The 14,378-nt window shown below is 35.0% G+C and overlaps 1 protein-coding gene across 1 annotated transcript; it reads left to right on the forward strand.

Annotated features, from left to right (window-relative positions):
* Positions 1-2,514: 2,514 nt before the first annotated feature.
* HELRODRAFT_161579 (hypothetical protein) lies at positions 2,515-10,914 on the forward strand (the record flags this gene model as incomplete). Its single annotated transcript, XM_009021484.1, has 7 exons — positions 2,515-2,536; positions 3,216-3,335; positions 3,538-3,585; positions 5,971-5,979; positions 7,296-8,364; positions 9,067-9,374; positions 9,569-10,914. 7 exons carry the CDS (start codon positions 2,515-2,517, stop codon positions 10,912-10,914), a joined length of 2,922 nt encoding a protein of 973 aa, XP_009019732.1.
* Positions 10,915-14,378: the final 3,464 nt, after the last annotated feature.

A 14,378-nucleotide genomic window follows, 5' to 3' on the forward strand; every position in this document is an offset into this window, starting at 1 on the left:
TCTTTTTTCGAATTCGGGTATTTAAAAATATTTTTAGAAGAATATTTCTGAGAAAAAAAATCAATAAAATAAATTTTTCTTTAGAAGATCCGATATTTGTAATATCAAACCTCAATGACCACTTGCGTGGAAACTTTAGACGCACTCAACAGACACGCACACATCAGCACAACAAACACGCACACACAACCTAACCTCCATATCTATGAAAATTATTTGAAAGAATAAAAATTATTTAATATGTAAAATTATATTATGGTATAGAAATTATATATACGTATATATGTATATAAATTTATAATTTATATTTTATTAATTTTTATTAATAAATATTTATTATTTTTTATATATTTTTTCATTATTTGTTTTTAATTACAATATTTTTTTGTTAGTTTCTTGTTTTCTTAGATTGTAAACAATTTTTATTTCTCAAAAGTTTTTTTAAAACCTCAAGGATTACCAGCCTATAATAGCTTTTACAATTAATTATTTTCCTGCGCAGTAGAAACAAATGTTTGTCTTTTCTTCTTCGCAGTGCTTTTAGAATGAATTGAAAGGCGAAACAATAGTGTATAATAGAATAACAGATATTTGTACATACGTATACAAAATTATACAAGCATAAATGAATGCTTGCATGCCGAGGTGCAAATATATTTTTTAGTGGGGACAAATTATTTGAAGTGTGTCAAGAACTGTTGTACGTAAAGCTTCATCTCGTCTAACATTTTTGTTTAAAATGTGAATTACCAATTTTTTCACTGTCTACTGTTTGGTACCAAGTTTTAATTTAAAATTTTTATTTTAGTTTTCTTTTTCATATGAAAAAAGAAAAAAATGATCCAACGATTATGCAAAATTTATCCGTAAGATTAAACTTTAAACAAACAAAGATTTCTCAAAAGTTGATGTTTTTGGCAAAACAGTATAAGAGGAAAAATTATGGTTCGTCCTTCTAAACAATAAGTCCTAAGGGCGAGATAACACGGCAGTCTTTCTATGTGGGTAGGCACCTAACAACTTTATAATTTGTAAACCAAAATATACGGTACACCCACACGTTTAAGCAAATATGTCCATGCATGTAGAGACACGTTTTTGTAATGCAATAATTGATACCGAATGCAAGAATGGGGAAACATACATGAATAGGTATACATACATTAACCTAACTAACAAAAACAACAACAAATGTAATAAATTTGGATACAGTGTAGAAAATAAAAAAAAGTACATACAAATAAATTAAAAATAATTGGCGAAAAACAGAAAAAAAACAAACAAAAATTAAAAAAATTATTTTTCAAGTAAAATATTCTTTTGGTCCTGCGAATCTTATTTTTTCCTCCGTTCGTGTATTGATTAAACAAAGAACTACACTCGCATATGTCGGCTTCACACGCCATCCGTCCAAACTACAACGCTGTACATACACAGACGCATACAACACGTGCGGTACAATATTGTAACATACCCATAAATACTGTAACATACCGTAACATAGACCATAGAGTTTTTTTCATTTTGGAGTTTTTTCCCCACAGTTCGTTTTTTGTGTTAGTTTTAATGTTGTTGTTTAAAAATTTTTGGCTTCATGATTTTATTTTTTGTCGGTTCTGTTGTTGTATTTTGTAGTTTTTTGGATTATTTTAGAAAGCTAATAATTTTGTTGATGTTTTTTTATTGTATTTGTTGTTTATGTCGTTAATTTGTTGCTGTGTTGTTTTGTGGTTGTTGTTTTGTTGTTGTTATTGTTGTTATTATTGTTGAAAATTCTGTAATACCTCTCAGCAGATTGTGAACACGTGTCAAGTGCATTTCATGATGACATCGACAACTCATCATCATCTTTATCTTCACCATCCTCTTCGCCGTCGTCGTCTTCATCATTCCCTCCGCAGCTTTTTTCATCTTCTTCGTCGTCATTATCGCCGTCGTCATCGTCAGTGTCTTGATGACATCATTAGCTCTAAAGAACAGCGTAACCATTATTTACAACTGCCTCCAGAAAATCATCTTCACAGTCATCGTCTTCGCCATTCTACTCTCACACCCTCTCATCATCATCATCATCATAGTCAGTATCATCGTACTCAGCAACCTTCTTCTCCTACTCATCGTCGTCGTCATCGTCGTCTTCCTCATCATCTTCATTCTCATCGTCGTGGCACCCTCCATTGTCAGTCAGAGGAACAAAATTCTCAGCTAAAAACCCGACAACAAAATTATCGACAAAAAATACAATATCATAAACAACAAATTCAACAACAACAAAAACCCATTCTGCAACAAAATAAATCTAAGTTAACATTGAAACAAAAACGACGTCAACGCATGTATTTACGAAAACAGCTACCAGCACAACCACAACGGCAGCAGCCACTACAACCACAACAGCCACAGCAACCACATCAGCCACAGCAACCACAACAGCCACAGCAACCACAACAACAATGCCATAAATACACCCGCCATTATCAGAATTTCATTTTATTCTCCCTTCTCACAATTCTAATGGGTATTGGTGCTGCTCAAGGTTGTTGTGGTGATGATGATGATGGTGATGACGATGATGATAATGATGATGCAAACGGTGATGATGATGATAATGATATCGACAAAGGTAAAGATGATGGCGAAGCGATTGTGACGACGGAGAACACTGGTGATGATGACTATGATGATGAGTGATGACGTTTCGGATGGTAACAACATAACATGTCAATGATATCTGGATGGAATGATGATAATATGATAATGAAATTTAAAACGGTGGAGATGTTGTATTTTTTCTCTTTTCACTTTCTCCATTTCTACTTGTTAATCTTTGCCAAGACTGCCAAACAACCACTTACAATTATGTAAATTAGTATAGGCTTCCAAACTCGCCTGTAAATTTTTTGTAAATGTGTGCGCCCGCATGTGTATGTATGGTGTGTGTGTATTTGTATGTGTGTATGCATGTGAATGTGTATCTGTCAATGTCTATGTGTGAATGTGTGTGTGTTTTTGTTTGTGTAAGTGTGTGTGGATATATATGTGGGTATGTATAAATGTTTGTGTCTAAATATGTGTGTGTGTGCTTGAATATTTATATTTGTGTGAAGAATATGTCTGCATGGAAATGCGTGTGTGTGTGTGCTTGTGTGTGTGTATGTCTGTGCAAACTGACTGCACAAACTATGTTTGTCTTTATGAATGCAACGTATATGTAGATGGTGAAGATGTAGATGGTGAAGATGAAGATGGTGATGAAGATGATGATGAAGATAATAAAGATGAAAATGATTATGGTGATGATAGAGTTGAAGATGACGATGACGATAGCCAAGCAGGTAATAACGACACAGCCTTTGGCAAGAATGGGAAAAATGATCGTCGCATGAATGCCTGTATAAATATACAACAACAAAAACAACAATAATAACATTAATAATAGCAACAACAGTAACAACAATAATAATAAATAATAACCGTTATTATTATTTTTATTTTGCCATAATTTTTAATAATATTTTTTTTTAAATTTTTTCTTAGGAGCCGGTTCTTGCAATAAAGATCAACAGAATGCATGCTTGCAAGCAGGTGTTTGTTGTTGATGTGGTTGTTGTTGTTGATGTTGTTGTTGTTGTTGTTATTGTTGTTGAAGATGATGTTGTTGTTGGTGTTGTTGATGATGCTGTTGAAGACGATGTTGTTGTTGTTGATGATGTTGATTATGTTGTTGTTGATGATGTTGTTGAAGATGATGCTGATGTTGCTGTTGATGTTGTTGTTGTTGATGATATGGTGTTGTTGTTTGGGTTGATGTAATAGCGGATATTAATGACGTTAATGATGTAGTTATACTGGACAGTGATGAATACTCTTGCCGAAAACATTTTCGGAAAAAAAAATATAACTCTTAAAATGATTTTTGGTTTTTAATGATGACGTTGTTGTCATCGTCATCAGCATTATCGTCATATTCATCATTGCGATCATTGTCAACATCACTATCACTATCACCATTACTATCATCATCATTATCATCAGTCTACGTTCACACTTAACTCGTTCACACATTCCATTATACATCATTATACATACATACATACATACTTACATAAATACATACATACATACATACATACATACATACTTACATAAATACATACATACATACATACATACATACATACATACATACATACATACATACATACATACATACATACATACATACATACATACATACATACATACATACATACATACACACATACATACATACATACATACATACATACACACATACATACATACGTACATACATAAACACACACACACACACACCTACATACTTATATGTTACAAATTCTTTTCATATACATACATTAAAAACCCATCCATACAAAATGCTGCTATAGGTTCATCCAAGCGTTTAATGATGTGCATATAATTCAATACAAATAAACCTTGCACATACACGCAAAAATATTGGCGTGTCTGTCTGTATATTTATACGCGCCATGTACGCAACATTCATTCACGTTACGCAGAAGTGGGCAATGTTCATCATTTCTAGATTTCTTATATAAATATATACATACATACACCATACACACACACACCACGCACGCACGCACACACAAACACATACACACACATACATACACACATATAGGTACATATATACATGCGTGCACACTTAACATACATACACCAATACGTATTTATATGTCCATCAAGGCACACATGCACACATACTTACGGGTATAAAAAGTTGAAAAATTTGACGTCAGTCCAGAGTTTTTTCCCTGTCTATATTTAAAGAGTGATTCAAATTATTTTCTGAAAAGTATTTGTAGGTCGTAGAAATTAATTTTTTAAATTTAGTTAATTTTTACCAGTTCACGTGAAGATGGTATTTCAGATTAAGAAATGGAAATGTAGTTTTTCAGAGATTTGGTTAACAGTAGAAGACAGTTTAAAGATAACGACCGTTACCCTTCTATTCAAATTCAAGGTTTAAATAAGAGGCACAAACACGTGCAAACAAACGTGTTCATAGTTCATGCGCAAACAAACATGTTCATGCATGCAAACATTCACAAACATCTCTTTGTATACAATTGTAGAAAACTGGGTCTACTTGTGATAGTGAATTCCAATGTAAACAAATACCTCACAGATTTTTGTCCGAATTTTGTGTGATTGCTTTCTCATCGAAGAAAAAATAAATTCATTGTCACATCAATATATTTCACTTTTTTCTTTTCTGTACTTCTTTCTTTTTTTCTCTCTTTCTTTCATTCTTTCTTTTTCAATATCACACAAACGATCCGTCAATCATATGAACTGCCGCATTCTTATTGGCTGAAATCTTCATTTATCTTATACTTTTACTTTAATAACTCAGCCCAGAACAAAGTGCAGAAATTTTCTATGCATCTTATAATCTACTGCAGGGGTGGGCAAACTTTTTGCTGTGAGGGCCGCATTGAGAACTAACTATTTTACCTTTGAAGGACCGCATAAGTACTTAAAAAGCAAATTATTTTTTCGACCCGGGGGAGAATTTTTTAAGATTTGTGGCTTCTTTTTTCTGTCATAATGTTTGCTCCCCCCCATGATCTACTGTATATATATTGTTTTGTATTTATAGCAAGTCAGACACTTCTGTCGTAATAATGTGACATGCAGACAATTTTTCCGAATAGTTTAACAACACGTTAATAATAAAAAATTCTTAGAGGTGTATCAACAAATATGTGAATAGGTCTGAATCCGGACAACACACGCATTGCCAGTGGCAAGACTGAGATGCAACAGCAAAAATTATGTTATAATCATTAATTTTATTTAAATTTAAAATTTTATTTAAAAATCAAATAGTCAAATTCACGCAGAAAAAATAAAACAAACTAATAAAACATTCCCACGCACACACACACATACACATACACACACACAAACACAAACACACAGAGACAAACAGTGAGTGAATATACACACCACGACAGCATGATACATAAGATAGAGACATTGCAATCTTTTCTTTTTCTTCCGTCTCTTTAAGGTTTTATACATTGCGGAAGTTTTTACCTATGATTTATATATCGGCGCTGGCTTTGATGGATTGATGGTCATTAGCTTTCTTGTCTGCGTTCGTTCGTTCGTTCTCATTTTTCTGTTCGTCTGTTTGCTTGTTTGTTTGCCTGTTTGCCTCTGTGTTAGTTTATTTATAACTTATTTGTTTGAATGTTTTAAATTGTGGATCTGTTTATGTTTTTGCACGTCCTCGATGTTTAGTTGGTTGTGGATTTATTCATTGAACATTTTATCTTCTGTGTGTTTGTATGTTTGCCATAAATTTAAATGACATTTCAATTGCCGGTCTCCGTGAATAATTTTTTGAAAGAAATCACAAAGTATGTGTAGTTTGAATGTTTTTGAAAATAAAATTCACACACTTGTAATTATTCTGAATGTTTTTGAAAAACAAAATGTTTTAATTATGGTTGCAATATAAGCGGTTGGTGTGTAAGGATATTCTGTAATTATTTGCTCTGAATCAAAAATTTGTTCACGATATTTACATTATATATATATATATATATATATATATGTGTGTGTGTGTGTGTGTGTCTGTGTCTGTGTTTGTGAGTGTGTCTGTGAGTGTGCCCATGATTGATCGCTGCTATGTACAGTGCGCTATTTTAAACGCCGCGGAAATGAATTTGGAAACATCATACCAACACAAATAACTGTCATTTTTATGAGCTCCGTTTGCTTATAAATATTCATACATACACATACATGCCTATCTACATATAAACTTACGTACCTACATAGCTGGATATATACAATATACGTATTCACAAATATATGTCCCTGCAAACTTGTATGTAATACCTAAAAGTACATATCGGGTCTATTTATTTTCGTTCATCTCATTAATCATACATCTCCATTCATGTTTCTTAAAGTATCGTTTGAACGCTGTTCCTTCGTTCGTGTGTTTGTTTCTTTCTGAATGTCTTTGAGCGTGTGTATCTTTTGTAGTCTTTCATTTTTCATTCATTCGTTCACTCGTTCATCTATCAAATTTTCTATTCTAGTGGTCCTGCATATGTACGTGGGAATTGCCCAATGAGAGTTACACGTGCATTCAGGCATCATCTTACGTATAGGCATTTCGTTACTCAAAAAATCTTATTAACGCACACTGACTTTCCTACACAAGACTACCCAAATAAAACAACCACAACTCATCAACTATTCATCACCACAACCACCCCCCACATCTGCAGTTACAGAGAAGCGACTAAACTGGCTGTCGAATGGTGGTGAGTGCATGGTGAACCAGTACGTGCACTTCACCCATCTCTGCATCGTCTCCAACTACCTGCCCTTCTATAACTTCTGCTGCTGCGCGTTCACCAAGGCGCTCGCTTCACCGACCACCTCGTCGTCGTCGTCGACACGGAAAAATAAAAATAATAAAAATAAGATGAATAATAAGGATGGTATTGATAAGATAAGTAATAAAAATAAAAAGAAAGTAGATAATAATCATAGTAATAATAATAGTAATAATAATCGTAACGATGAGGATGGAAAGAAGGAAGCTAGGAAAACGAAAGCTAATGAAGCGAGCATAAAAAGAGCCGTGAAGGAAAAGAATAAAAATAATAATAATAATAACCATAATAATAATAACAATAATAACCATGATAATATCAATATAAATAATAAAAATGCTAAAGACCGAATGAATGTTAAGCTGGATGTGGGTATGGGAGTGAAACATCACCATGACTCTATCGTGACGCCTAAATATAACAACAACAATAACAACAATAACAACAACAATAATAATAACGCAAAAATTACAAATGATAATGATAGCAGTAGTAGTAATAGTGGTAGTAGTAGTACTAGTGGTGGTAATAGTGGCAGTAGTAGTAGTAGTGGTAGCGGTCATAGTCAGTTATCGTCAAATTTATCTGAACACAAAAATCTTCTCAATAATGCTGAAATTCTTATTGATCAAAAGAATATAAATAACAACAATAATGATAATAATAACATCAACAATAACGATAATAATAGTCATAAAAATAAAGATGCGGCTTCAAACAACGACATTACTGACGACGACGACAATGTCGTCAACAAAAGCGACAGCGACAAAAACGCTGATGACGCTAACAGCAAACACAACAACAACAACGGTGATGACGATGATGGCGGTGATGATAATGATAATGGTGATGAGGAGGAAGAGGAAGAAGTGACAAATGCAGCTCTCTGCTGCAGATACCATCACGATTGGAGTCATTTTCGTTGCCAAGAATCTGAGGATGTCGTGCGTGCAAGGTAGTAGTAGTAGTTGTAGTAATAGTAGTGGTAGTGGTAGTTGTGGTAGTAACAGTAGTAGTAGTAGTAGTAGCAATGGTAATAGTAGTAGTATAGTGGTAATTGTGGTAGTAACAGTAGTAGTAGTAGTAGTTGCAGTGGTAGTAGTAGTAGTTGTAGTGGTAGTTGTGGTAGTAACAGTAGTAGTAGTAGTAGTAGTAGTAGTAGTAGTAGTAGTAGTAGTAGTAGTAGTAGTAGTGGTAGTGGCAGTAGTAGTAGTAGTAACAGTAGTAGTAGTGGTAGTAATAGTAGTAATATAGTAATAGTTATAGTTGTTGCAAGTTATATATCTTCATCATAACTTTTTATGTCATTATTCTTCATCAGGGCTTTCAACTTGACTGTCGTCACTATTAATAATCAATTTTTGCCAATAGAAAAGCGTTATTGTAATTATTGAACATTTGTCGTCTTCATCATCGTCGTCATCATCGTCGTCATCATCGTCGTCATCATCATAACTACAATGAACCGCACCATAATCTTCATTATCATCATGATTACATTTTCATCATTATCAAAATACACCACACCATCATCATCATTGTCGCTGTCGCTCATCAAAATAGACTACACCATCATCATTATCATCATCATCGCCATCGTCACCATCATCATCACCATCATCACCTCCATCGTTATCACTACCATCATCCTCGCCAGCTACCAGGCCACAGCTCGCGACCTTCTTGTGGGCTTCATATCGTGGGACGGAGCTACGGTGTGTGTGGTTGTCGGCCTACTTCTGCTCCTACTCACCTTCATCTTCATCTTCTTCAAAGTTTGGCTACACGCTTACAACAACAGCGCCAGCAGCAGTAATAACTGCTGCGGCAAAAGCAGCTGTGACAACAGCAGCAGCAGCAAAGATGGTTTGGCTTCAACTACGACGGCGAGTAACACAACTGTTCTAGGTGGCAATGGAATTGTCGTTGTTGACGATGCTGACGATGGCAATTGTGCTTTATTTGGTTCGTTCGTTTGTTCGTTCGTTTGTTTGATGTTTGTTTGTTTGTTAGTCTGTTCAGTTGTATATTTATTCATTTATATTTTATAAATGTAGATGCACATTTGAATAGTTTTGTGAAAACTTTTTTAGTTTTGTGAAAACTGATTTTTTCTCTCTTTTACTTATTTTTACAAAAATTTGCTTAAACTCAACCAGATAAATCAAAGCAGAAATCAAAACTGTTGATTTCAACATCAGCAGCAGCCCAACAGCAGCAATCCCACTCCTCATCCTCTTCCTCTCTAGCATCTCCATCCTCCTCCAAACCTCTGCCACCTCCCTACGATGAAATCTTTAAAACTGATCCCGACTCGAACGTCCCAACCCTCCCATCGCATCCGTACTACTTCCGCTATCGACAACAACCTGCTCAAAAGAGTAGCGATACAAACAACAACAGCAACAACAACAAAAGTGCTGATAACGTCACTTTAACAGCAGCAACGGTAGCTGAAAACACTGCCATAACCACCACCAAACAGAAAGAACAGTATTTAACGTCGTCAAAACAATCGCCGACATCAACTGCAACTACAACGTCAGAAATATATAGCGGCAACAACAACAACAACAACAACAATAAAAATCACCATATCAACAAAAACAGCAGCAGCAACAACAACAAAACTTCGGCCTCAACTCGCCACCCCAAATTAAAGCACACAGCTCGAGCATCAATCGCCTGCGACTTTTTCAACGGCCCATCGACGGATCTCGAACACCGCGACTTCAAACGCTTGCATTCCAACAACTACGAGTACTATTACCAACCTTATCGCTACAGTTTCAATGAAGATCGCGACGACTACTACAGCAGCTACAGTAGCGACAATAGCGATACGGAAAGTAGTTTAACCGAAGTGGGGCAGTACTCTTTCTACAGACGTCGAATACTCGGTTTCGATTCCAGGCAATCGCCGTCGTTTCAAATTTCTAACGGTCGATCGCATCGTCATAAAAGCAGCCACGCTCCTCGCCACTACCGCCACCATCAGCGGCATCACAAACACCGACACTTGAGTCGCCAGGGAATGGACACTATCACTTCGACAACGTTGGATGAGATCAGACCAACAAGCAACAACTTCAGCAACCAGTACAACTTCAGCAACCAGTACAACTACAACAATCAGAGCAACTACAACAATCAGAGCAACTACTGCAATCCAAACCACTATATTAAAGTCGATTCCAATTACGACATCATTGCTCCCGGCTACAAGCATACAAAGCCCACTGATAAGAACATTTACAGCCAGTTAAACAACAACACAAAAGCGGATAAAAATATTAAAAGTAGCAACAACGACACCAAGAACACTAACAAAGAACTGTCCAATGATTACGGAAGTTTATTTACTTTTGACATCAAACAAGATGAGCTCGACGGCAAACAGCAGAACGTGCTGCAACCGAACGCCGCAAAGGCAAATGAAGCGGCAGAGGAACGTGTTGTTAATGTGACGCAGGCGACACCAGCTGCCATGAAATCTTGCGACTAAATTGATCGGTTTAGCTAAACATTTGCGTTGTGTGCATTTTGTGTGAACATTGTTTAAACATGTACGTACATGATAATGCGTATGAATTGTTGTGGGTACACGCATGCACACATATGCACATAGTTTTGACAAAAATGCGTGTATTTTTATGTAAATGCAAGCTTGTTCTTATAAGGACTACCTAGTTTGAAAAGTGTGTGCTTGCTTGTGTACTTATACGTGGTGTGTGTATGTATGTATGTGTATATATATATATATATATATATATATATATATATATATATATATATAACTACACGCTCCTTAGTCGTGATTTTATCTACTTATATTTTCTCTCAAAATTTCAGCGCTCTTTTATGCGTGTTTATTTTTTATTTTGTTTGTCTCTTCATTAGTATTTGAGGTTGTTTTAATTTGGAATAGATATCTCATAACTTGTACTCACTTGTCTCCGCCTGTATGCTGGACTTATCCATGCTCCAATGCTTGCTGTCCTTTCATACTCTTGTCAGTCAGTGCCGTATTATACAGCGTACATCGTGTTATGTTGGATTGGTTGCATGTTGTTGTTGTTGAGTATGTTTGTTGTTGCATGTTGTTGTTGCATGTTGTTGTTGTTGTTGCATGTTGTTGTCTACGTTTGTTGAGCGGCAATGTATTTGTAGTTGCCTGTGTTGTGGTTGTCGTCTGATCCGCATCACTCACTATGTATCGAATTGTTGTCCTGCTGTGTTTGTTTGTGTTGTTACTAGTCAATTGTTATATAATGTACTTGAACGGTTGTGATGGCATATTTCGGTAACAGATTTTTTTATTAAAATACAAATTCCGCAGACACACTCATACATATATAATCACACACACACGCACGCACGCACACATACACACAAACATACACACACAAAGACACACACATTGAAACACACATACCCACCAACACACATACACAAACATTTAAAAAATTTCCCACACATAACGTTGTAATTACACAATTTTGTGAACATAAATTCTTTGCAAATAATTATTCCAGAATTCATTCACCAATTTTTCCGTTACAAAACTTCTTTATTTTTTCTTGACATTTTTTTTAATTCCTTTTATTCACAAAAAAAGTGAAAGAGTCAGCCTAGCAATAAATGCTTATCTAGGGTTGACTCCCATAAAACAAGAAATAAAATTTTACAAATTAATAAGGATTCAAAGTGGGAAGAGCCATTGTAAAAAAAAAACATAACACACACACACACACACACACACACACACACACACGCACACACACACACAATAAAAATCTGTATGAAAATTCATTAACATTCCTGTATTTTATTCTAAATAGATACAACAGATGCAAATATCTCTTTAATTTGCATTGCCTCTGACGTTTGAACCAAAATCTTCAGTGGATCGATCATTCCATAAAAAAAAACTAACTTTCCAGATAAAACATTATGTGTGTGTCTTTGTGGGTGTCTGTGTATGTGTGTGTCTAAGTGTGTGTGTGTGCGCGCGTCTTTGCTTGCAAATATCTGCGTATATCTATAAAGATACACTACCAGCGTAGATCTATATAGACACAGACATAAGCAAGCAAAACTGTCTTGTTGAGACGAAACTAATTAGGGGAACACGGGCTAGTACTCGGACGATTACAAACAATCACGCCATACAAGACACACGCACAGGTCAAAAATACGTGTTTGTACTTTGTACTTTCTATTACACCTATACCTATGAGTACTTTCTGCTATTCTTTCTTTCTCTTTCTCTCTTACACACCTTCTCTCTCTCTTTCTCTCTCTCTCTTTCTCTCTCTCTCTCTCTTTATATATATATATATATAGAGAGAGAGAAAGAGAGAGAGAGAGAGAGAGAGAGAGAGAGACTTGTACTAACACACACACACGCAGACATTGAATATAATCATTATGATATTTATAATTGAGTTACATATAATCATTGATGTATTTTCTTTAATTTCTCATTGATGGTCCAAGTCTTGAAGGCTTTTTCTAGTTATATGTATAATTGCAAAGACACACAGAAACACACACACAGACACACACACGCCAAAAACACACACCCACATGCTTGAAAAGCATCAACTGTATTAGGTCATTGAACTTCTATTTTTGGCGCCCTCAAAACGAAAGAAAATGAAATAAAGTTTAAAAAAAAACTTGCCGTCATTCGAAAAAAATTAGTTTCGGTGTATGTGATGTTTGTAAATGTAATGTAATGTGACGTAATGTGATGTGATACGACGTTATGAGTATATAAGTACAGAATTTTCGACAAAAAAAATCAAGAGGTGTTAAGACGTGACTGTGCAAGTTCACTATGAGTACAAGCTGCATAAGAGTATTATGCATTTGATGTAATGCAGAAGATACAAGCACCGGTGTAGAATGTACGCCTCATATTCATATTCATACGCATTCGTGTTTGTGGGTGTGTTTGTGTGTGTGTCAGTGTGTGTGTTAGTGTGTATGTGTGTGTGTGTGTGTCTGTGATTGTGGTGTGAGTGTCTGGTAGTACTACTTAGTGAAAGAGGCTTTCTAAATTTAAAATTGATTGTAAGCTGTTTTAGGGATGATGGAGAATCTTTCTCAGCTGTGTCATTCAACAATCCTTCTCCCAATTTTTTTCGAAAAGATAAAATGGACGTTAAATATTTCTGAAAGCTCTTCCTCTTGAAAAAATGTAACGTACATCGCATTAGAAATTTATTTTATTTTTTAAAACTCACAGCGAACATCTTATTTCGGGATCAACAATTTCTAGTTTGGGTAAGACTATTTATTTTTAACTATTTATTATTTTTATTTTATTATTTTATTTCAAAAAATAATAATTTTTCCGGTTTTTTTTGCTATCCTCTCAGTCAAGGTGTTAAATGAAATTTTTAATATAGAACCATACAAATCTATGGTTGATATATGGTTCACAGATATACAAAAATGTTATTTTCATCAATATTTCCAAATTTGAAAATGATTGAAACTGGTGAATTAAACGAGTCGACCCTTGCTCATTAATAGCAAATGCTATAAAATGAAAATTTTTGGCAAGAAAGCGCAGTGTGAATATTTAATATGACACATTCGGTGTATGACGTAGATAAAGCTGGAATGTCATAATCGTTGGCATGCAATTTTTCATAAATGTGTGTATGTGTGTTTGTTTGTGTGTGTGTGTATGAGTGAGTATGCATGTATGTGTGGGAATATGTATGTGTGTGTGAGTATGTATGTGTGTGAGTATGTATAAATATGCGTGTGTGTGTGCGTGTGTGTGTGTGTGTGTGAGTATGTATGTGTGTGGGTTTGTATGCATATGCATCTGAGTGTATGGATGGATGTGTGTGTATTTGAGAGTAACTGTGTGTATTTGTCTGTTTGTGTGTGTGTGTGTATGTATTGTATGTATTTCTTTGTTTGTACGTGTGTATGTGTATGTATGTGTGT

The sequence above is a fragment of the Helobdella robusta genome (assembly GCF_000326865.2).
Source record: "Helobdella robusta unplaced genomic scaffold HELROscaffold_3, whole genome shotgun sequence".
In the NCBI taxonomy this organism is placed as follows: Eukaryota; Metazoa; Annelida; class Clitellata; order Rhynchobdellida; family Glossiphoniidae; genus Helobdella; species Helobdella robusta.